At 43.1% G+C, this 22,436-nt stretch overlaps 1 protein-coding gene across 3 annotated transcripts in view; it reads left to right on the forward strand.

The window, feature by feature from the left end:
* Window positions 1–22,436, forward strand: part of LOC124618611 (annexin B10) — a 111,529-nt gene that overhangs the window by 60,728 nt on the left and 28,365 nt on the right. For all 3 annotated transcript variants that reach the window (XM_047145363.1, XM_047145366.1, XM_047145365.1), the window contains exon 4: window positions 20,612–20,816. In XM_047145363.1, coding sequence (XP_047001319.1) covers window positions 20,612–20,816 — 205 coding nt within the window. The remainder of the gene's footprint in view (window positions 1–20,611; window positions 20,817–22,436) is intronic.

Genomic DNA, 22,436 nt, shown 5'->3' on the forward strand with positions numbered 1-22,436 from the left:
TTTTCTTGCTGCAAGTATGGCTTCTCTTAGGAGTATTGATATGTTGTTTCACTTTGCACTCAACTTTATGGATCGTAAATTCCTGAGGTATCTAAAAAGCACATTAGATGTTCTATTTGACCAGTCCATTTCCTCTTATGCAGATTTTTAATCTCTTCATCCACCTCTCATGAGAAGCCTGGCTGCAAGACGTTGATTCACCCACACTCTGAGTGATAAGTTAGAGCTCCACTGCGAGGGAGACTACACCACCAACTTAGCAGTGTGAGTGACCATATGCTCCACAGCTTGATTTACTTAAGCAAAGCTACTGAATCGCCACCACTTAAGACTAAATTACTCTCCTACCATGAGCAAGTGTTTTGGGAAAGTAACCAATGAACAATACTGCAGTAATGACAAAACTTTTTTGATGACGGCAAAGATTTTGGAAGCTCTTAAATTTTTGTACTGTGCTCCACAACCATCACTAAAGTAATGAATATGCTTAATTTCTTTAAAAATGCAATTAAGGGATTTGATAAAGTATGTTAAAAACACATGCGCTGCAACTGTTATGTCAGAGGCAATCACTGATTATGCAGTAGCTGATGTTCTTTAAGTCTACATTATCTTTGCAGTAAATGACAAATGGATGTATTCTAGCTTGACTATTTTCCCAATGGAATCCCTGCACTGTCTTGGACAGTAAAGGAGTAATTTTCTGTGAAATCCGTTAATATAATCAATTATCCCGGTTTGAGACCTCTTTTAGTGACCTGCAAATGCTTGCTCTGATGCTTTGCAATGTAGTGGTGTGTAGAAAGGGCCAACAGTTTTGTAACTAATAGTTCAGGGAATTCAACTGTCATTTCTCTGGTTTCAAGTGTATCTCTATCAGGTGGGAATTTAAGGAGATGGGACCTGGATAAACTGAAAGAACCAGAGGTTGTACTGAGTTTCAGGGAGAGCATAAGGGAACAATTGACAGGAATGGGGGAAAGAAATACAGTAGAAGAAGAATGGGTAGCTTTGAGGTATAAAATAGTGAAGGCAGATTAGATTAGATTAGAGGATCAAATACGTAAAAAGACGAGGACTAGTAGAAACCCTTGGTTAACAGAAGAAATATTGAATTTAAATGATGAAAGGAGAAAATATAAAAATGCAGTAAATGAAGCAGGCAAAAAGGAATACAAACGTCTCAAAAATGAGATCGACAGGATGTACAAAATGGCTAAGCAGGAATGGCTAGAGAACAAATGTAAGGATGTAGAGTCTTATCTCACTAGGGGTAAAATAGATACTGCTTACAGGAAATTAGAGACCTTTGGAGAAAAGCGAACCACTTGCATGAATATAAAGAGCTTAAATAGATATCCAGTTCTAACCAAAGAAGGGAAAGCAGAAAGGTGGAAGGAGTATATAGAGGGTCTATACAAGGGTGACGTACTTGAGGACAATATTATGGAAATGGAAGAGGATGTAGATGAAGATGAAATGGGAGATAAGATACTGCATAAAGAGTTTGACAGAGCACTGAAAGACCCGAGTCGAAACAAGCCCCTGGAGTAGACAACATTCCATTAGAACTACTGACAGCCTTTGGAGAGCCAGTCCTGACAAAACTCTACCATCTGGTGAGCAAAATGTAAGAGACAGGCAAAATACCCTCAGATTTCAAGAATATAATAATTCCAATCCCAAAGAAAGGAGGTGTTGACAAATGTGAAAATTACCGAACTATCAGTTTAATAAGCCACAGCTGCAAAATACTAACACGAATTCTTTACAGACGAATGCAAAAACTGATGTAAGCCGACCTCGGGGAAGATCAGTTTGGATTCCATAGAAATGTTGGAACACGTGAGGCAATACTGACCCTATGACTTATCTTAGAAGAAAGATTAAGGAAAGGCAAACCTACGTTTCTAGCATTTGTAGACTTAAGAAAGCTTTTGACAATGTTGAGTGGAATACTCTCTTTCAAATTCTAAAGGTGGCAGGGCTAAAATACAGGGAGTGAAAGGCTGTTTACAGTTTGTACAGAAAGCAGATGGCAGTTATAAGAGTCGAGGGACATGGAAGGGAAGCAGCGGTTGGGAAAGGAGTGAGACAGGGTTGTAGCCTATCCTCGATGTTATTCAATCTGTATATTGAGCAATAAAGGAAACAAAAGAAGAGTTTGGAGTAGGTATTAAAATCCATGGAGAAGAAGTAAAAACTTTGAGGTTCGCCGATGACATTGTAATGCTGTCAAGAGACAGCAAGGGACTTGGAAGAGCAGTTGAATGGAATGGACAGTGTCTTGAAAGGAGGATGTAAGATTAACATCAACAAAAGCAAAACGAGGATAATGGAATGTAGTCGAAGTCGGGTGATGCTGAGGGAATTAGATTAGGAAATGAGACACTTAAAGTAGTAAAGGAGTTTTGCTATTTAGGGAGTAAAATAACTGATGATGGTTGAAGTAGAGAGGATATAAAATGTAGACTGGCAATGGCAAGGAAAGTGTTTCTGAAGAAGAGAAATTTGTTAACATCGAGTATTGATTTAAATGTCAGGAAGTAGTTTCTGAAAGTATTTGTGTGGAGTGTAGCCATGTATGGAAGTGAAATGTGGATGATAAATAGTTTGGACGAGAAGAGAAGCTTTCGAAACGTGATGCTACAGAAGAATGCTGAAGATTAGACGGGTAGATCACATAACTAATGAGGAGGTACTGAATAGAATTGGGGAGAAGAGGAGCTTGTGGCGCAACTTGACTAGAAGAAGGGATAGGTTGGTAGGACATGTTCTGAGACATCGAGGGATCACCAATATAGTATTGGAGGGCAGTGTGGAGGGTAGAAATTGTAGAGGGAGACCAAGAGATGAATACACTAAGCAGATTCAGAAGAATGTAGGCTGCAGTAGGTACTGGGAGATGGAGAAGCTTGCACACGGTAGAGTAGCATGGAGAGCTCCATCAAACCAGTCTCAGGACTGATGACCACAACAACTCTATCAGTTAGAGTACATTGTTTGAACTGAATTGTATCCTCAGGATCAATATCTGCAAAGTGATTTCCAAAGATTCATTTAGAGCTTCTGTTCTTGGACATACTTCACAGTGATGAAGCATGCAATCTTTTGTTTCCAAATTCGACTATTTTGCTCAGTAAAATTTTGTAATGTTCTTTTATTGGGCTATGTGCCAACATTAGTTTCACATTTTGATATATTGTGCAGACACAAACTGTACGTGAACCAGCTGTGCCTAGTCACACACCACTTTGGCCTTAATTCACAAAATTTGGAAAATCCTATTTCTGGTCCATTTTTATTGTGTTAGGCAACAAAAATTTCTTTAAAGTTGCTGACTAATAAGTACTCACTAATAAGTATTTGTTTGTTAACCTTTTCTCCATCTATCCGAACAGTATTACGGTCCTTTTTTTTCCTGGACAAATCAGACTAAACTCATCATAAAATTGTTCTATGACTCTTGCCTTCACACCTCAAAGCTTTTCGCCACATTTACCTTTGAGCTGTGCCAATATTCCCTGTTCAGCTTTTAACTTTCTAGCCTTCCTTAACCATTCATTCTGAAACAAAAATTGTTCCGTGGTCTTTTTGATAGACCAGCTTTGGGGAGCTAAGGTCAAAATTTGAATTTTCTGATTATTGTTTGACATATGTAATTTTTCTTTCAGTTCTTGGATTGGCTCAATGTAATCTGAACAAATCAAGCATTGCTTGCTTGTAGATGGTTGCTCCAATTCACTGGGATAAAGTCCTCCAACTTCTGCAATTTTCTTAATTGCACCTTCAACTTGATGTATTTTGCACTTTGCGTATCCTTTTGCATCCCTTGCACCATTTTGTTGAAATTTTAATGGTATTCCAAAAGATGTTAAGCTTGTATACAAATTGTGACCAACATTAGTCTCATCTTCATCTGACTGATATGTAACGTCCATTTGTGAATATTTCAGTGTATCAAATCCTTTTCTACATGGACACATTTTTTGGCCTGGTTTAATATCAGACATGGTTATCGTTTTTAGTAGGTCAGCTATTTCTATGTTAATTGAGCGCAAGCTTTTTCGTGTAATGTGTTTTTTTTTTTTTTTTGCCAAATAGATTGCAGCATGATCTTCGGAAAAATTCAAATCGCCTTGGGAGTAAAGCTTTATGATGGAAGCACAGTTGAGTATTTTCAGTAGAGTGTGAACCACTCCATCTAGTAAGTAATTCTTGTTCTTCTAAGGAAAGTTGCTTTACAACTTTCATTCCTTTTAAGGCAGTGTGTTGTTAAATGGCATGGGGAATCAGTATTTCCAGAAACTGCATACATTAACTTGATCTTGTTCTTCCATTTTAGCAACAACTTGATATGTTTCAGGCACTAAAATCAAATTGTAGAGTCCTAAATAAAGAAAAGAAATAAAATGAGCATTAAACTTCCCAAAAGTTATGTAGCAGTCTCTAGTACAGTTAAATGGTTAAATTTAGCAATGGACCTGCCACAAACAGGTTTAAAATCACCAAATAAACAGCAAAATTAATACTTAAACAATGAAGGCAAAATCAACAAAATTCCAAATTTTAGGCGACATTTTTACACCTTATCTAAAGATACACCAAGATGAAAATAAGTTTTTCTTTTAGAATGAATGTACTCTGTGGAATGGTGTTAATGAATGTAATGTGGTAGGTGTCGATTTTGAGTTACATGACTTTGAACACAGGCATTTTTTGATAGTCATGTCTTTTAGCAAATTTACTGGATGGTAGCACAGTAATTAAACACGCAAACCAGACCAAAATTTGTGATCTACTAAACATCCAGACAGTAGTTTAGCAAAAGATGAGGTCCAGAGTGCACTTTCTCCTTTACTAATGCCTCGTTAAACTGTGGGGCAAATTTCTCAAGACATGATTTGTTGCCCACTTTAAACTGAGATTATGCCAAATACATTGCTTTCTGGACTGTACTAGCAACATTTGTGTGTAGAGCATACAAACTTGTACCACTCTACCTAGAAGCAAGAGTGTAGCTCTTTTACATTAGGAACAGTGGAATGGCAAACTTGACAATTTCTTCACGGCTTTAAATGGCTCTAGCACCTCAACCAAGTTACAGGTGACCCTGAAACATTGCATAAGTTCATGTAGGGCCCCTCAGGTTCATCCTGTATAAATTTCATCAAAATTGAAGATGTTAGAGCTGGGAGCCCTAAGACACTTCACGTGGAATGATCCAAATACTTATTTACAGAAGTAGCACGAATCTGCAGTTTTCTTCCTCAGCAAATTTAAAAAGTCTTTGCTATTATAGTCAAAATTAACTTCAATCAAAAGCTCTGGCTTAATAAGTTCTAAGCCACAGCTGTTTCTTTGACCTGTCCACTTACTGTTCATTAGAGAAACTTTGCAATTTATTTATTTATTTATTTATTTATTGTTCATTAGAGAAACTTTGCAATTTATTTATTTTTTGTGTGAGCATTTGATCCTGGAATGCTTAATACAAAGCCTATGATTTTACTAAGGTTTGGGACATCAATTTTTTTGAATTTTAAATCTTTAAAAAAAAATTTACCCAACTTTCTGTTCCTGTTTTCACCATACTGACAGCACTTTTTACAGTAGAAAACTCCTCATACAGAGCATCTTCATTTGCAAAATAGAGAAAATTCTTTAACTATGGCTTTTAACACTCTGAAAGAAACTTAAGTTTCCAACTTTAGTGGTAAAAGACAGTGAACTGGATTTGTATTTGATACATCAAAATTTTTTGTTATGTAATTATTTAAGCAATGATAGAAGTTAATAAAATCACCTGACACATTTTTCTATGATGGACTTAAACTGTTCAATAATTGTTCAGTGGTAGTACCAAAAAAAACTGTTTAATCCTTTGCTGAATCTTACGACACACATCTTTCATCAAATACAATACAATACTTCATAGCACTCCATGATGCAGAAATTTGAAGTTTCAAGGATTTTTCCAGACTGAAAAAGTAAAGCACCTGTTTGAAATTAAATTTAGATATGACTTCATAACACATTCCTTTTCTGGATCTTCTTCACAAAAAAATTTAATATTTTTGGACAGTAATCCACACTCTTGATATAACTCTTAATTGGAAACCAATTCTGGATTAGTCTGTCCACAGCAGATGTTAGCAAAAGCCAATGGGTAGAAACATGAAAAATTGAACGTTGGCAACTCTTTCCTCTTTTCAGATACAGAGAAATGGCCATATATTTTCATAACAAGCATATCAATATCTACATCTAAAGCATCACAAACATGTTTTGTGGCATTATGTAGAAAGTGATTTGAGCAATTTGCTTTCACCAAATGCTTGTTGTTCTCTCGAAGCAATTTAAATACAGAACTGTGCTTCCCTTAATTAACATTTGCGTTATCAATACAGTATGCAGTCATGTTCTTTACATCTAAATCATGTAAACTCAATGAAGAATTGATCAGACTGTGAACAGCATTAGCTGTCTCATTAGCCTGTTCAATGAAGTCCAGAAGTCTATTTTTTAATCTGTTTTCAGGATCAAAATATCGTAAAACAATAGGAAACATTTCGCTGTTTTTGTTTCGAAGCATCAGTTGCAGTATAAAAAAGTTAAGTGGTTTTGCTGAATTTTTTAAGACCATTGAAGCTTTGAATACTTCTTGGTGCCAAAACGTTTTTCACAATTGCTTCTACCTTAGTTCGATCACAGGGTGACATTGGCCAAATTAGTCATGGAAAAATGTCCTTAGATAATTTATTTGCACAGTCCATACTTCTGTAGCTGATATTATGCTTTACTGTATAAAAAATTGTTGCTAGCTCACATGCGACGTTTTTCATGTCCTTGCTGGTGTTGCCAAAATATTTAAATAAATTTGAATTCACCGTTGTCTCTTTCATTCCAATTGTGTAGTTCTATAGAAGAATGTTAGCTGCAGCCAGCTTTACCACCATGAGCGATGTTGACGTCACGCTTACATAGCACACAGGAAGCTCAATTTACATTCTTGGCCATGGGCTTTAACCATGAATATTGTTCCATATCTTCAAGTAAACGCACAAGTACTTCATCTTCTTGTTTCGTGGAGTTTTCACATCTTCATTTTTATGGCGAGAGCACATAATGAAAACCTATTCACTTAAAAACCTAATGAAAATACTGTACACACACCTACTTCTCAGTAGGTATTACGGAAAAACTAAGAAGTTAACACAAATCGAAACATTTGGTGCTAATATTCGTCTGTTTCGATTGCTGACATCAACAGTAATAGAGAATAGTATCAATTACTTGCTATAAAAGTTTGAGATCTCGATGAAAGAATTTCAACTATCGATAGTATCTCACGGGTTATAACTGTGATCACTAAACAAAATACATGGGAGAAACAGGTGGACAGTAAGGGAGATGGGAGAATTTTAAAAAAAGTGCTAAAATACGGGAGAGTTGGTTGCCTTACGTGCAGGCCACACCACTGTTCCACCATGCCCTATCCAATGCTCTCCAGAGGTTTCATTTAAATGCATTCACACAGCATGTACAAAGTGCACAGGTGCACCATTTTGTTGGTACCACATTTGCTGTCGCACGGTGAGTGGAACATGTTGTAATGACTCTGGCACAGTTTCTTGTAAAAATATTATAAATGTGTTTGTGTTTAGTTGCTGGGAAAACGTATGGACCAACCAGATGGTGGCAGTGAAGTGATCTTGGTGACGACAAACAAAGGTGGTGTCAATTTTTCCGTACCCACATGTTTATTGTAGGTGTTAAAAATACCCTCTTGTGTAAAGCATGCCTCATCTGTTAAAAGTATGCAGTTCAGAAAGTCTGCTTGAATGGCACACCTTTTCAAAAACCACTGACAAAATTCAATTAGACATGGAAAATCTTCTGGGTTAGGGGCCCGAACTTCCTGAAGGTGGTAGGGGCACAAATCATCTTCATGCCACAGATGCCAAATTGTAGAAAGGCTTACACTCAATTCCCATTCAGCATATCACGAGCTTGGTGAGGGTACGTGTTCCAGCTGTGTTAACGCCACCTTTTCAAGCCTGGTGTAAGCACTACACTAACATAGATGTCCATAAAGCCTTTGCACTTGCAACAAACAATCTTTACATTGGGTTTTGAAGTAGGCAATAAATGCAGATGTACCATCACGAGAATGTGCAAGTGGAAAATGTATTTAAAGTTGACTTGGCTTCGTAGTGACCTTCGGATGGCAGTAAATGTGCACGGATCTGGCACTTGACAAATTGGAAACCTCCAAACATTCAAATGTTGGGCAGCATCTGCCCCTCATAAGCACAGTGCATGTCTGCCCTCTTCTCACAAGAGTAGTGCTCAATTTCCTGTCTGTTCTACATAGTAACAGTAACATAAGTGTGTCCTGTTTGATGACAGACGCAGGCAAACCAGACTTTGCAGTGTGCACATGTGCTGCCCTCTACGCAGCACCTATCAGACATGTTAGCACAACCAAAAGCAGCATGTGCATGTTCCAGTAATAGGCAGAAAACCCATAGTTTTGTACCACCTGAAATATCTGCAGCTGCGTCTACTACAGCATTTGCAAATAAGGGCCGTAAAACGTCTGTTTCACCTGCATGTCACAAATACATTGAAATTAATTGCCCTGCACACCTGTTAGCATAACAGTTCAGATGCCAGGTTGCATGCCTACCCTTTGGATGGCACTTGGAACTGTTGGCACCTAGTGCCATATGCGAAGGGGTGAAGACATGCGTTGCTATGTGAAATACGCTTGTTACAGCCCACTCTGCCAGCCCCCCTCATTTTCTACATTCATTGCAGATATGCCCTTTACACAGGCGCACACAAACCTCATGTTCATCCAGGGTCTGCTCCCCAGAGCACACATGCACGCACACCTGAGACTGTGCCAGATCCATGATTTGAAATCCAAACACATCAAGAAAGAACACTGGACAAGGAACTGGAATTGAACTGACAAACTGTTGTGGCAGTTTGGCAACAGCAAACTTTTCGGGGTGTGACATTGAAGCTCTTATTGAAGGAAATGCATAGTCAACTATCAGGTAATTTTAATCATTCTATAGTACGTATGGTTTGCACACATCCGAAGGAGGACATAACACAACTATATACTGCCTTGTTGAGGGTAGCTGGATGGGGTTTGGCATGCCAAGCAATATGTAACTGTCTCCACACTGATTCTGGGTACTAGATGTATATTATTAAAAACAATAGAACACTGCCAGCACTGTGGTATGCAAAGAAGGTGGCAAGGAAAATGTTATGGCATAAAGTCTTCTTCACAGACAAATGCTGGATTTTTCTCAGGTATGATAAAAATTGAATGTAGAAGTGCCAGGTAACAATCAATACACATTGCACAGTCACTCAGGTCTACAGGAAAGTTTGTCGGTCATCTTGTGGGCCATTACTACATTTGGATATGGTATGCAGTCTTCAGTATTGAGGGTGATTTGAAGGCAGTTCAGTATGGATGGGTAATATCCTGAAAAGATATTTTAAGATGAATGTCATCAAATGCAAAATAGGTAATCAAATGTACTCCAATTAAATCATGATGCTGAGAGAATTAGATTAGGAAGGGAGCCCAAGTAGTGAAGTATTTTGATCTTTGGGCAGCAAGAAACTGACAATGGCCGGAGTACAGATGATACAAAAATTGGATTGGTAGTACTAAAAAGTTTCAGAAAAAGAATGTAAATATCTAACATCAATTCAGATGTTAGGATATCTTTTCTGAAGAGACTTTCCTGGAGTGTAGCTTCGTAAGGAAGCGAAATGTGGGTAGTAAACAGCACAGACAAGAAAAGTCTATGAAATGTATAATAAATGAATAATACTGAAAATTAGGTGAACAGATCAACTGAGTATAGAGGAGACAGACTCAGTTACAGCATGCAGTTGCAAATGATTGTACATTGCAATAGTTATGCAGAATTTAAGAAGCTTGCACAGGATAGACTAGTTACATCAGAACCGTCTTCAGAATGATAATATTAGTGGAAATAATTTCACCGATGTGTTCATGTTGAAAGATAGTAACAAACCACACCCACCTAGGAATACCATCTGTCAGGAAGCAGGACTCAACTGAATGGAATGCCCTGCACTATCTACAGAAAAGAATCAGACCAAGAATGAATGAAATCAGTGGAAACTTCAGTGCATCTCTGCAGGAATCTTCCTTGCACATTAGATGACCTTAGGAGGTCCACCTTAGAATAATGAGAAGGGCTTGATAAGTAGTATCAACCATCTTGTGGGCAGCATGCGGATAGGATCCAAGCAAATTACAATGCAAGGGGTGAAGCAAGGTGGTACTGAATGTTACTCATTAGCAGATTTTGAGTTCTTTGCACTTCTGAACTGACTGCCATTTTTAGGTTTTGTTTTGCGTTTATTTCACAGTAAAGCTAATTTTTAGTTCTGTAAGGCTTCTTTCATTCCCTTCTCCTCTTGAAGCCAAGCCCATGTACATTCATGGTTATGAAAGTGGTGCAAGACTTTCCTTTCATTTAGTTGCACAATGTGTACTTAAGAAGTTTTGGTTGAAGGCTCAGTAAGTAACGAAGAGCAACAGCATTTTGTTCAAAGTAACTGTCTAAAGTCCTATTTTCACTTGAAAAATTGAGCACAATTTTTACCAATATGGTAGAAAGCAATTAGGAGTAATTTGTGCCTTACATCTTTTCAAATTTCTTTACTTTATTTAATAGCTTGTGGGGTACCATTGCACATTATAGCATTCCTGAAATAGTGTAACATCTTGAAAATTGGTACCATTGTTGTGTTCAACCTTTTCAGACCTGATTTTTTAAGGAAAGAAATTTTTCTTTATGTGGTAATGCTCTTAGGTGATCTTTCATAATTGTAGATGAAGAGTTACATAAAAAGATGTACCTGTTTTCAAAACATGCTCTCAACACTGTTTTGTAGACTAAAGTAACTAATTACAAAATATTCTCCATTGCAATAAATAGTAAAGCTAGCATTCAATAATTACCATGCAAGATAACAATAACAATATTAGATTATACAGTGAAATATAGTGAACCAACCACATCTGTGTATTCTGGCTGTCAAGAGCTGTTGCACACTGTTACATTGACTTGCTGATATTTTTGTAGTGATGTCAGATAGTTGGCAGCAATTCACGCACCCAGATTTTATGGGCACTTTGTTATTTAAACTAATGGATTACTTCCAACATGCTAGCAATCAGCAAATGTAGTGTTGCAGTCATGAATAGCATTCATATGGCTGAATATAGGTGTTATATTTCAATCCCTGTAACCCCCCTGCGGGTCTGGGGTAAGAATAGGCCCGAGGTATTCCTGCCTGTCGTAAGAGGCGACTAAAAGGAGTTTCAACCGCTTCGGCCTCCTAGTAGTAGGTCCCCCTTGGGGTTTGACCTCCATTTTTCAAAATTCTACAGAAGTACAAGCCTTTTGGGGAAGGACGCCTCACGTGGTGTATCACTGGTCCTCAGTGCACTCAGCATTGTAACGGTGTTGTAACCACACCCACTATTCCTCAAATTGGGCCTAAATGCCTGATCGGTTGCACAAGTTCCGCCCATAGTGCGTCCCCATCTGCACCTACGATCATGATGGACTTTCCATGGCACCCAAAATCCAGCACGGTAGCCAGCCCGTTGTGGTGGGGTCGTCATGTACCCTCTAGGTTGTAGCCCCCTGACAACACAGGGATCGTACTGCCGATACCTGAGCTGCACCCTCCCCACATCGGCCAAGGAGTAGATGCCCGTCTCCTTGGGGCATCAGGACTCCCGGCAACGGTCGCATCGACACCGGGGCATTTATCCTCACATTCGAGGGGGACGTTGTCTCGGAGCTGGTAAAGGTGATGTGCTACCGGTGCGACGTGCGACCTTATTTCCCGCCTCCTATGCGCTGCTTTCGGTGTTTGCGCTTTGGGCACATGTCGTCACGGTGTGAGGCTGAGCCCCTTTGTGGCGATTGTGGACGTCCTCTTCGTGAGGAACATACATGCACCCCACCACCTCGGTGCGTCAATTGTCCTGGCATCCACTCGCCTAGATCTTTAGACTGCCCTGCGTATCAGATGGAGAAGAAGATTCAAGAATTAAAAACTTTGGATCGTCTCTCTTATTCTGAGGCCAGGAAGAAGTATGACCGCCTCCATCTCGTGACGTTGACAACTTCGTTTGCCTCAGTCGTGTCCACTCCTTCCACAGTATCTTCACCCCTATCCTGTCCCCCCTCCCCCTCCTCACCCTATCCGGGGTCTATGCCTCTGCCTCCCAAATCCCTCCCTTCCAAATCATCCTCCCTCACGGCCCCTGCTCCTCCTCCCCCTCCGCCGCCTGAGAAGCGATCCGCTTCTCAGGCGTCCATCGGGGAAACGTTCCGGACCCCGGCTTCAGATGTCCGGCGTTCCAAAATGGACACCGCGCGTGAGGACCTTCTTCGGGTACAGCCCACCATCCCCGTGCCTCATCGGACATCCAAGAAGGCCTCCAAGAAGAAATCTTTATCCCGCTCTCCACCCCGGCGCGTTTCGTCTGACGCTCCATCCACGAGTCGCTGCTCACGGCCGTCCTCAGTTTCGCCGGGACACTCTGCTGCCAGGCGCTCAGCTGGCCTCTCGTCGGCGAATGATGCTGCCCATCCTACGCAACCCGGGAACGTGACGGCAGCTGGCGACGACTCGATGGAACAGGATCCGCCTCCTGCCGGTTGTAGCGTTGTTCCCTTGAAACCTGGCTCTCCGCGGCCGTCAAGGTGACCAGCTCTTCACCCGTTTCGTTCCATTTTTTTCTGACTAGCGATGGCTTTGTTACATTCGAACATCAGAGGTATTCGATCTAATCGGGAGGAATTAAAACTGCTCCTCCGCCTGCACTGTCCGCTCATCCTTGGTCTCCAGGAAACCAAGTTGCGCCCAACTCACCGTATTGCTTTTACCCGCTATACCTCCGAGCGGTCTGACCTCACCCCTGTGGACGGTATACCAGCTCATGGTGGGGTCATGTTGCTCGTTCAGGATGATGTCTATTACCATCCCATCCCATTGACCACCCCACTCCAAGCAATAGCTGTCTGTATTACTCTTTCTGCCTTTAATTTTTCTGTTTGTACCGTCTACACTCCATCGTCATCCGCAGTTAGTCGGGCTGACGTGATGCACCTGATTGTTCAGCTTCCTTCGCCATTTTTATTGTTTGGCGACTTCAATGCCCATCATCCCCTTTGGGGCTCTCCTGCATCCTGTCAGAGAGGCTCCTTCTTGGCGGATGTCTTCAACCATCTCAATCTTGTCTGCCTCAATACTGACGCCCCGACTTTCCTTTCGGACTCCACTCATACCTACTCCCACTTGGACCTCTCGATCTGTTCTACCACTCTTGCCCGTCGGTTTGAGTGGTATGTCCTTTCTGACACCTATTCAAGCGACCACTTCCCCTGTGTCGTTCGTCTGCTACACCACACCCCATCCCCACGTCCTTCGAGCTGGAACATACCGAAAGCTGACTGGGGACTTTACTTCTCCCTGGCAACCTTTCTGGACCACGATTTTCCCAGTTGTGACAGTCAGGTCGAATACCTCATGGCTGTTATCATCAATGCTGCTGAACGTTCCATTCCTTGTACAGCCTCTTCTTCACATCGCGTTTCCGTCCCCTGGTGGAATGAGGCTTGTAGAGACACTATACGTGCTCGACGATGTGCTTTACGCACCTTTCGCCGCCATCCTATGTTGGCGAATTGTATTTGATAAAAACGACTCTAGAGCGCAATGCCGTAGAGTCATCAAAGACAGCAAAAAAGTTTGTTGGGCCTCTTTCACCAGCTCCTTTAACAGTTTTACTCCCTCTTCTGTCTGGGGTGGCCTGCGCCGGCTGTCGGGCATTAAGGCCCACTCCTCGGTACCTGGCCTGACTTCAGGTAATGAGGTCCTTGTTGATCCTGTGGATGTCTCCAACGCCTTCGGCCGGTTTTTCGCGGAGGTTTCAAGCTCCGCCCATTACCACCCTGCCTTCCTTCCCAGGAAAGAGGCAGAAGAGGCTCGGCGACCTTCCTTCCACTCTCTGAATCTGGAACTTTATAATGCCCCCTTTACTATGCGGGAACTCGAACGTGCACTTGCACTGTCCCGGTCCTCTGCTCCGGGGCCAGATGCCATTCACGTTCAGATGCTGGCCCACCTTTCTCCGGCAGGCAAAAGCTTCCTTCTTCGTACCTACAATCGCGTCTGGACCGAAGGTCAAGTCCCCATGCGTTGGCGTGATGCCGTCGTTGTTCCTATACCCAAACCCGGGAAGGATAGACACCTTCCTTCTAGTTACCACCCCATTTCTCTTACAAGCTGTGTCTGTAAGGTGATGGAGCACATGGTTAACGCTCGGTTAGTTTGGATTCTTGAATCTCGACGGCTACTTACCAATGTTGAATGCGGCTTTCGTCACCGCCGCTCCGCTGTTGACCACCTTGTGACCTTGTCGACATTCATCATGAACAACTTTTTGCGAAAGCGCCAAACGGTAGCTGTGTTCTTCGATTTGGAGAAGGCTCCTGTTGGAGAGGAGGTATCCTCCGCACTATGCACAGGTGGGGTCTATGCGGTCGCTTGCCCCTTTTTATTGATTCCTTTTTAACAGACTGAAAGTTTAGGGTACGTGTGGGTTCTGCCTTGTCCGACGTCTTCCTCCAGGAGAACGGAGTGCCTCAGGGCTCCGTCTTGAGCGTAGCCCTTTTTGCCATAGTGATCAATCCTATTATGGATTGTATTCCACCTAATGTCTCAGGCTCTCTTTTTGTCGATGACTTCGCAATCTACTGCAGTGTCCAGAGAACATGCCTCCCGGAGCGCTGCCTTCAGTGTTGTCTAGACAGCCTATACTCATGGAGTGTGGCAAATGGCTTCTGGTTCTCTGAAGAGAAGACGGTTTGCATCAACTTTTGGCGATATAAATCGTTCCTTCCGCCATCGTTACATCTCGGTCCCGTTTTTGTCCCATTCGTGGAAACAACTAAGTTTCTAGGGCTCACACTGGACAGGAAACTTTGTTGGTCTCCGCACGTCTCTTATTTGGCTGCCCGTTGTACACGTTCCCTTAATGTCCTCAGAGTTCTTAGTGGTTCATCTTGTGGAGCGGATCGCACTGTCCTGCTTCGCTTGTATCGGTCTGTAGTCCGATCGAAGCTGGATTATGGGAGCCTCATCTATTCGTCTGCTCGGCCATCCCTCTTACGCCGTCTCAACTCCATCCACCATAGGGGGGTTACGTCTTGCGACCGGAGCCTTCTACACTAGTCCCGTCGAGAGTCTTCATGCTGAAGCTGCCGAATTACCATTGACCTACTGGCGCGACGTACTGCTTTGTCGGTATGCCTGCCGGCTGTTGTCAATGCCCGACCACCCCTCTTATCAGTCCTTCTTCGCCGATTCTCTCGACCATCAGTATGGGTTGTGTGTGTCTGCCCTGCTGCCCCCTGGAGTCCGCTTTAGTCGCCTGCTTCGACAATTGGATTTTGCCCTCCCTACCACCTTCAGAGAGGGTGAGAGCCCGACTCCATCTTGGCTCCAGGCTCCGGTTCATATTTATCTCGACCTCAGCTTGCTCCCGAAGGAGGGTACTCCGGCTGCAGTGTATTGCTTACGGTTTGTCGAACTTCGTGCGTGACTTGCCAGTCACACCTTTATTTACACTGATGGCTCCAAAACTGACGATGGTGTCGGCTGTGCCTTTGTCGTTGGGGCCGTCACCTTTAAATACCGGCTTCTCGACAAATGTTCCAGCTTTACGGCTGAGCTTTTTGCTCTCCATCAGGCCGTTCAGTATGCCCGCCACCACCGCCATTCATCGTATGTACTCTGCTCTGATTCACTCAGTGCCCTTCAGAGCCTTGGAGCTCCTTATCCGGTCCATCCCTTGGTGCAACGGATCCAGCAGTCCGTACATTCTTTTGCTGATGGTGGCTCTCCTGTCAGCTTTCTGTGGGTTCCCGGCCGTGTAGGAGTGCCTGGGAATGAGGCTGCTGATGCTGCAGTCAAGGCTGCAGTCCTCCTGCCTCGGCCCGCCTCCCATTGTGTCCCGTCATCTGGTGTTAGTGGGGTTGTTTGTAAGAGGCTTGTATCGTTGTGGTGGGATGCTTGGTCCTCAATTCAAGGAAACAAGCTCCGGGAAGTAAAACCGTTCCCAACTGCTTGGACAACCTCCTCCATCTCGGCGAGAAGAGGTCCTTCTGACCAGGTTGCGGATTGGGCATTGGTGGTTTAGCCACCGCTACCTGCTCTCCGGTGACCCAGCCCCGCAGTGCCCCTGTGGTCATGTATAAACAGTGTGCCATGTTTTATTGTCGTGTCCCCGTTTTAGTCAATCTCGTGTTGTCCTGTCTCTGCCATCTACTTTACAGGATATTTTAGCTGATGACACTCGAGCAGCTGCTCGTGTTCTTTGTTTTACTACTTTGACTGACTTATCCAAAGACATCTAACTCTTTCACTTATTTTATCTGCATCTTTGTAAGAACTTTCTGGTGTCGTCCCCCCCCCCCCCCCCCCCCCACCCACCCCCGCTCCCCCTTGAGTTTTACTAGATACTATGTGCTCTAACAATTGTGACTGGGTGCTAATGACCTCAGTAGTTGAGCACCCTTAAACCAAAAAAAAAATCCCTGTATGAACCTGGTGGTTTTTCTTATATACAACACATTAAACACTGGCAGTACTGGTAGAAAAATTTTACCATTCGTCAAATTCTGTTTGAACTGGAAATATTCATCACTATCAGCTGGGTATTTGATACTTAAGTTAGAAAATACATAGGAAAATAAATGTTCCTTTCAGTAGCATAAGCATAGTGCAATCTAAAGTTGTCTTTATTGAACAAAATTAGAGGGAAGTGAGGCAGTAGGAGAACTGATTTTAAGATTTGTAAGTTTTCTTCAGTCTCTCTAAATGTCATTGTGGTTCTGGAATTGTACCTTCAGAAAGAACACTGCAAAGTTTGTATTGTAAGGTTAAAATAAGTTACTGCTGAGACTCAAACTTTGTGGGGAATGAACTGAAAGTTACTGTGATTTGAGACTTTCTCGGCATATTCCATTCGTGAAATCTTCTCGGGTGATCAGCCGAGTAAAGGCGTCGTCTTCTCGCAACATTTCGAAGGGTTTCGTACCCATCATCTTCAAGCGAAGTGTCGAGATGCTGTGTTGCGCGGTCCTATAAAGGCTCCTGGACCAGTGACTGATTCCGGGCGCCGACCAATCAGGTACCTGCGGAATCGGCCGCCGCGCCAGTGGTGGAGGGTTCACGGCGCGGACCGGGCGTCGAGTCCCTGCCGGTTCCTAATACGTCTGTGGCCGCTACCGTCTTCGTGCCGGAGCGTTCTCTTCTAATTTTAGTTATTGCGGGATTCCAAGCTGTACTAAGTTGGAAACCACATTCACATTCAATACTGTATACGCCCGGAGTCTGCAGTCCTAGGTGGTCTTTGACTGAGCCAAGTATGTCCTTAATTTTACTTGGGGCATGAAAAATTGTCTTGATGTTGTGTTTCTCCAGAATGCGGGCAATCTTGGCTGTTGGCGGTCCCGCGTATGGTAGAAATGCCAGGCATCTGGTCTCATCTTCTTCTTCTGGTGTGTCTACCTTCCTGCTCTTGTGTAGGGCGCGCGAGATTTGCGTCTCATTATAACCGTTGCTGCGGAAGGTCTTCCTTAGGTGTTGTAACTCTGCAGGTAGGCTGTCATCATCACAGATAGACTTGGCCCTGTGCACAAGTGTGTTAAGCACTGAGTTGCGTTGTGCTGGGTGGTGGCAACTCTGTGCATGAAGGTATAAATCCGTATGTGTCTTCTTCCTATACACAGCGTGACCCAAGGTGCCATCAGGGTGCCTCTTGATTAGAATGTCAAGGAAGGGCAAGCTTCCGTTTTCTTCCACCTCCATGGTGAATTGTATGTTGCTGTGTATGCTGTTGAGATGTCGCAGGAAGTCTTGCAGGTTCTCTCTGCCATGTGGCCACACGACAAAAGTGTCATCCACATATCTGTAAAAGGCTTTAGGTTTCAATGGGGCGGTGTCCAGGGCTATGTCTTCAAAGTGCTCCATGTAAAGATTAGCGATGCCTGGAGCTAAGGGGGACTCCATGGCTGCACCATCCACTTGTTCATAAAATTTGCCTCCACACTTGAAGTAGGTGTTTGTTAACACATGCCGGAACAGCTTTATTGTGTCCTCACTAAAGCGTGTTTCGAGCAGCGCTAGGGAGTCTTCCAGCGGTACTCGTGTGAAGAGTGAGGTGACGTCAAAGCTGACAAGAAGATCTTCTTTATCCAGGCGAAAGCCTTGTAGTACCTTCACAAACTCCGCCGAGTTCTTGACATGGTGCTCACAGTGACCCACGATCGGTTTGAGCAGTTGTGCTAGGTACTTGGCTAAACCATATGTCGGTGAGTTGATGGTGCTCACTATGGGTCGCAATGGAACTCCGTCTTTGTGGATCTTAGGGAGCCCATATAGCCGTGGTGGTGCCGGTGCTCTGGGGTACAGCTTCCTGATGACGTCCTTTTCCAGTCCAGAGTCATTGAGCAAGGCGATGGTCTTGCGAGTCACGGAAGCTGTCGTGTCCTTGTCCAGTTGCTTGTAGGCAGTATCTTGTAGCAGTGAGTTTATCTTCTGCCAATAATCTTCTTTCCTCAGTATCACCGTGGCATTGCCTTTGTCAGCAGCTAGAACGACAGTGTCCTCATCCTCACGTAGGGCCTTAAGAGCCTTCCATTCAGCAGACGTTATGTTGTTCTTGGGCATTTTTGCCTTCTCCAGGACCCTGCACGTCTCTCTCCTAACTTCCTCAGCTGCCTCCGTAGGGAGGCCGCGCACGGCTTGCTCGATGCTGCTGATAATGTCTCGCTTAGGTAGTGTCCTGGGTACTGGAGCAAAATTAAGTCCTCTCGACAGCACTGATATTGTGGTCTCGTCCAGTTCTTTGCCTGCCAGATTGATGACAGTCTTGGCATTGGTTGTGTGGTCGGCATGTTGCCGGGCTCCAGACAGTCTGGTGAACTTGCCACATGGTTTTTCCGTGGCTTTTCTCTTGTGGATCTCACTGCTTGCATATGTGTTTCCGTCGATCCACTCCCATGTGTGTGGTGGGAGATAGGATGCCAATCGAAGGTGTTGAGTAAGCAGCATCCTTGCGTTCTTATCTAACTCCTGCCTGGTGACCCGTATGTGTTCGCGCACCAGGGCCGCACCGGCTCGTTGTAGTATGCGTCTGGATCTTGTCGTGCTAACAGGGTGTCGCAAGTTGGCAAATTTCGGCAACACTTCTTTATCTCAACACCGTTGTAAGAAGGCCAGTCTGCTAAGCAGCTTGCCCCTCTTGAGTCGTAGGAAGCAGGAAGGTAGACACACCAGAAGAAGAAGATGAGACCAGATGCCTGGCATTTCTACCATACGCGGGACCGCCAACAGCCAAGATTGCCCGCATTCTGGAGAAACACATCATCAAGACAATTTTTCATGCCCCAAGTAAAATTAAGGACATACTTGGCTCAGTCAAAGACCACCTAGGACTGCAGACTCCGGGCGTATACAGTATTGAATGTGAATGTGGTACGAAATACATCGGACAAACACAGCGCTGCATCACGCAGAGGCGCTCGGAACACATTAGAAATGTACGCCTTGGTCAGACAGAAAAATCGGCGGCAGCGGAACATAGCATTAACGAAGGACACACCTTCCTCTTTGAGGGTACGAAGAAGCTGTGTAACGCTAAAGGATTTTGGGATTCAGTTTTCAAAGAGGCTGTAGAAATTCGGTTGAACAGCAACCTGATCAATCGAGACACTGGTTTCCAACTTAGTACAGCTTGGAATCCCGCAATAACTAAAATTAGAAGAGAACACTCCGGCACGAAGACGGTAGCGGCCACAGACGTATTAGGAACCGGCAGGGACTCGACGCCCGGTCCGCGCCGCGAACCCTCCACCACTGGCGCGGCGGCCGATTCCGCAGGTACCTGATTGGTCGGCGCCCGGAATCAGTCACTGGTCCAGGAGCCTTTATAGGACCGCGCAACACAGCATCTCGACACTTCGCTTGAAGATGATGGGTACGAAACCCTTCGAAACGTTGCGAGAAGACGACGCCTTTACTCGGCTGATCACCCGAGAAGATTTCACGACTGAAAGTTACTTTTACTCAAAAGGTTTAATTTGAACAGTGTCATGAGATCTGTGATGTGAGGAGGAAATAGTAGATCCAACAGTTTCCAAAATTTGAATGATCTTGTGAATAATGGAAGGTATGTGCATAGTTTGGTTTAACTGGATGTTAGTTAAGTCACATTTACTTGCAGTACAAAATAAGGATTCCACCAAGTCCACGTTCAAAGACAATTTAAATTTATGAGGAGACTTGATCAATCAATCCATTCATTGAGTAGTCTTAACTAGAAACTGCATTACAGCTTCTGCACTTATATAATTTGGTATTACGTTCTGGACCATAACTCTCATTAAATAACTGTTGAACCATCTGAAAAAGAAACACTGATGTCTTAAGGTAAATTGTCTCAAATGTTCTACAGGACTTACTAGAAGACCTAAAGAGTGAGCTCGGTGGTCACTTTGAGGATGTTATAGTGGCACTGGTTGTGCCTCATTTTGATTACCTCGCAAAACAGCTCCACAAAGCTATGGCAGGCCTGGGCACAGATGAAGAAACACTTGTGGAAATTCTCTGCAGCAAGACCAATGAGGAAGTAAAGAAGATTGTTGAAGCTTATGAAAGATGTAAGTGAATTATCCTTGAAGAAAATGTGACTTAGGTAAATTTAGTAATGCAGGAAGTGGATTCACAGTATTTGTGCTAATTATTAGAATTCACTTTGAAGTAGGAAAAAAGATGTCTGGGACCCGACACTTTTTTAAACTCCCAGACTTTTGTTTTGTTTAATAAGTCTTTGGGCTGTTTGTAGTGTGCAATGAATACTTTGCTTTAATATCTAAAGCAGAGCCATTCCTGTCAAAAGTGGAACAAAAACTTGCCAGAGCATTTTGTTGATTATTGTAGGTGAATTTGCTGTGATTTGAAAGTTTAGTACTGTGTGTAAAACACGCATGGAAACTCTGTAATTTCTTTGTTATTGAGAATGCAAAGCTAGGCACCTGCCAGTAACAAAGCAAGCTCATAAAAACAGTTTGAGGCAAGTTTTTACATTATGTTCTGATAAACTTTCTGTATTTTTGCTTTTAAAAGGTCTTAAGTATTTCTATTACTGAAATGAATTTGGGTGCTGTAATGCAAACAAGCCTTTCTTAACACAGTCAGGAAGTACAAATTGTGTCCCATTTGGACACAGTAATACAAATGTTTCTATCATTTAAACATATTATTAATAGTTCCAATGCAAGTGTGTTTCATAAGAAGGATAATTTAGGAGAGAAAATTGTACATGCAAATAATTAGAAACTTTAATCTGCGAATTATATCTTTGTAACGTGTTCTGTTTTGTCAGAGCTTACAGTTCAAAAACACAGATACAGATAAATTATTTACTACTTATAAGTAGTTTTCCTCCCCCATAAACCATGGACCTTGCCGTTGGTGGGGAGGCTTGCGTGCCTCAGCGATACAGATGGCTGTACCGTAGGTGCTACCACAACGGAGGGATATCTGTTGAGAGGCCAGACAAACATGTGATTCCTGAAGAGGGGCAGCAGCCTTTTCAGTAGTTGCAGGGGCAACAGTCTGGATGATTGACTGATCTGGCCCTGTAACACTAACCAAAACGGCCTTGCTATTTTGGTACTGCGAACGGCTGAAAGCAAGGGGAAATTACAGCTGTAATTTTTCCTGAGGGCATGCAGCTTTACGGTATGATTAAATGATGATGGCGTCCTCTTGGGTAAAATATTCCGGAGGTAAAATAGTCCCCCATTTGGATCTACGGGCAGAGACTACTCAAGAGGACGTCGTTATCAGGAGAAAGAAAACTGGCGTTCTACGGATCGGAGCGTGGAATGTCAGATCCCTTAATTGGGCAGGTAGGATAGAAAATTTAAAAAGGGAAATGGATAGGTTAAAGTTAGATATAGTGGGAATTAGTGAAGTTCGGTGGCAGGAGGAACAAGACTTTTGGTCAGGTGATTACAGGGTTATAAATACAAAATCAAATAGGGGTAATGCAGGAGTAGGTTTAATAATGAATAAAAAAATAGGAGTGCGGGTTAGCTACTACAAACAGCATAGTGAACGCATTATTGTGGCCAAGATAGACACAAAGCCCATGCCTACTACAGTAGTACAAGTTTATATGCCAACTAACTCTGCAGATGATGAAGGAATTGATGAAATGTATGACGAGATAAAAGAAATTATTCAGGTAGTGAAGGGAGACGAAAATTTAAGTC

This window comes from Schistocerca americana, chromosome 1 (genome assembly GCF_021461395.2).
Source record: "Schistocerca americana isolate TAMUIC-IGC-003095 chromosome 1, iqSchAmer2.1, whole genome shotgun sequence".
NCBI lineage: Eukaryota > Metazoa > Arthropoda > Insecta > Orthoptera > Acrididae > Schistocerca > Schistocerca americana.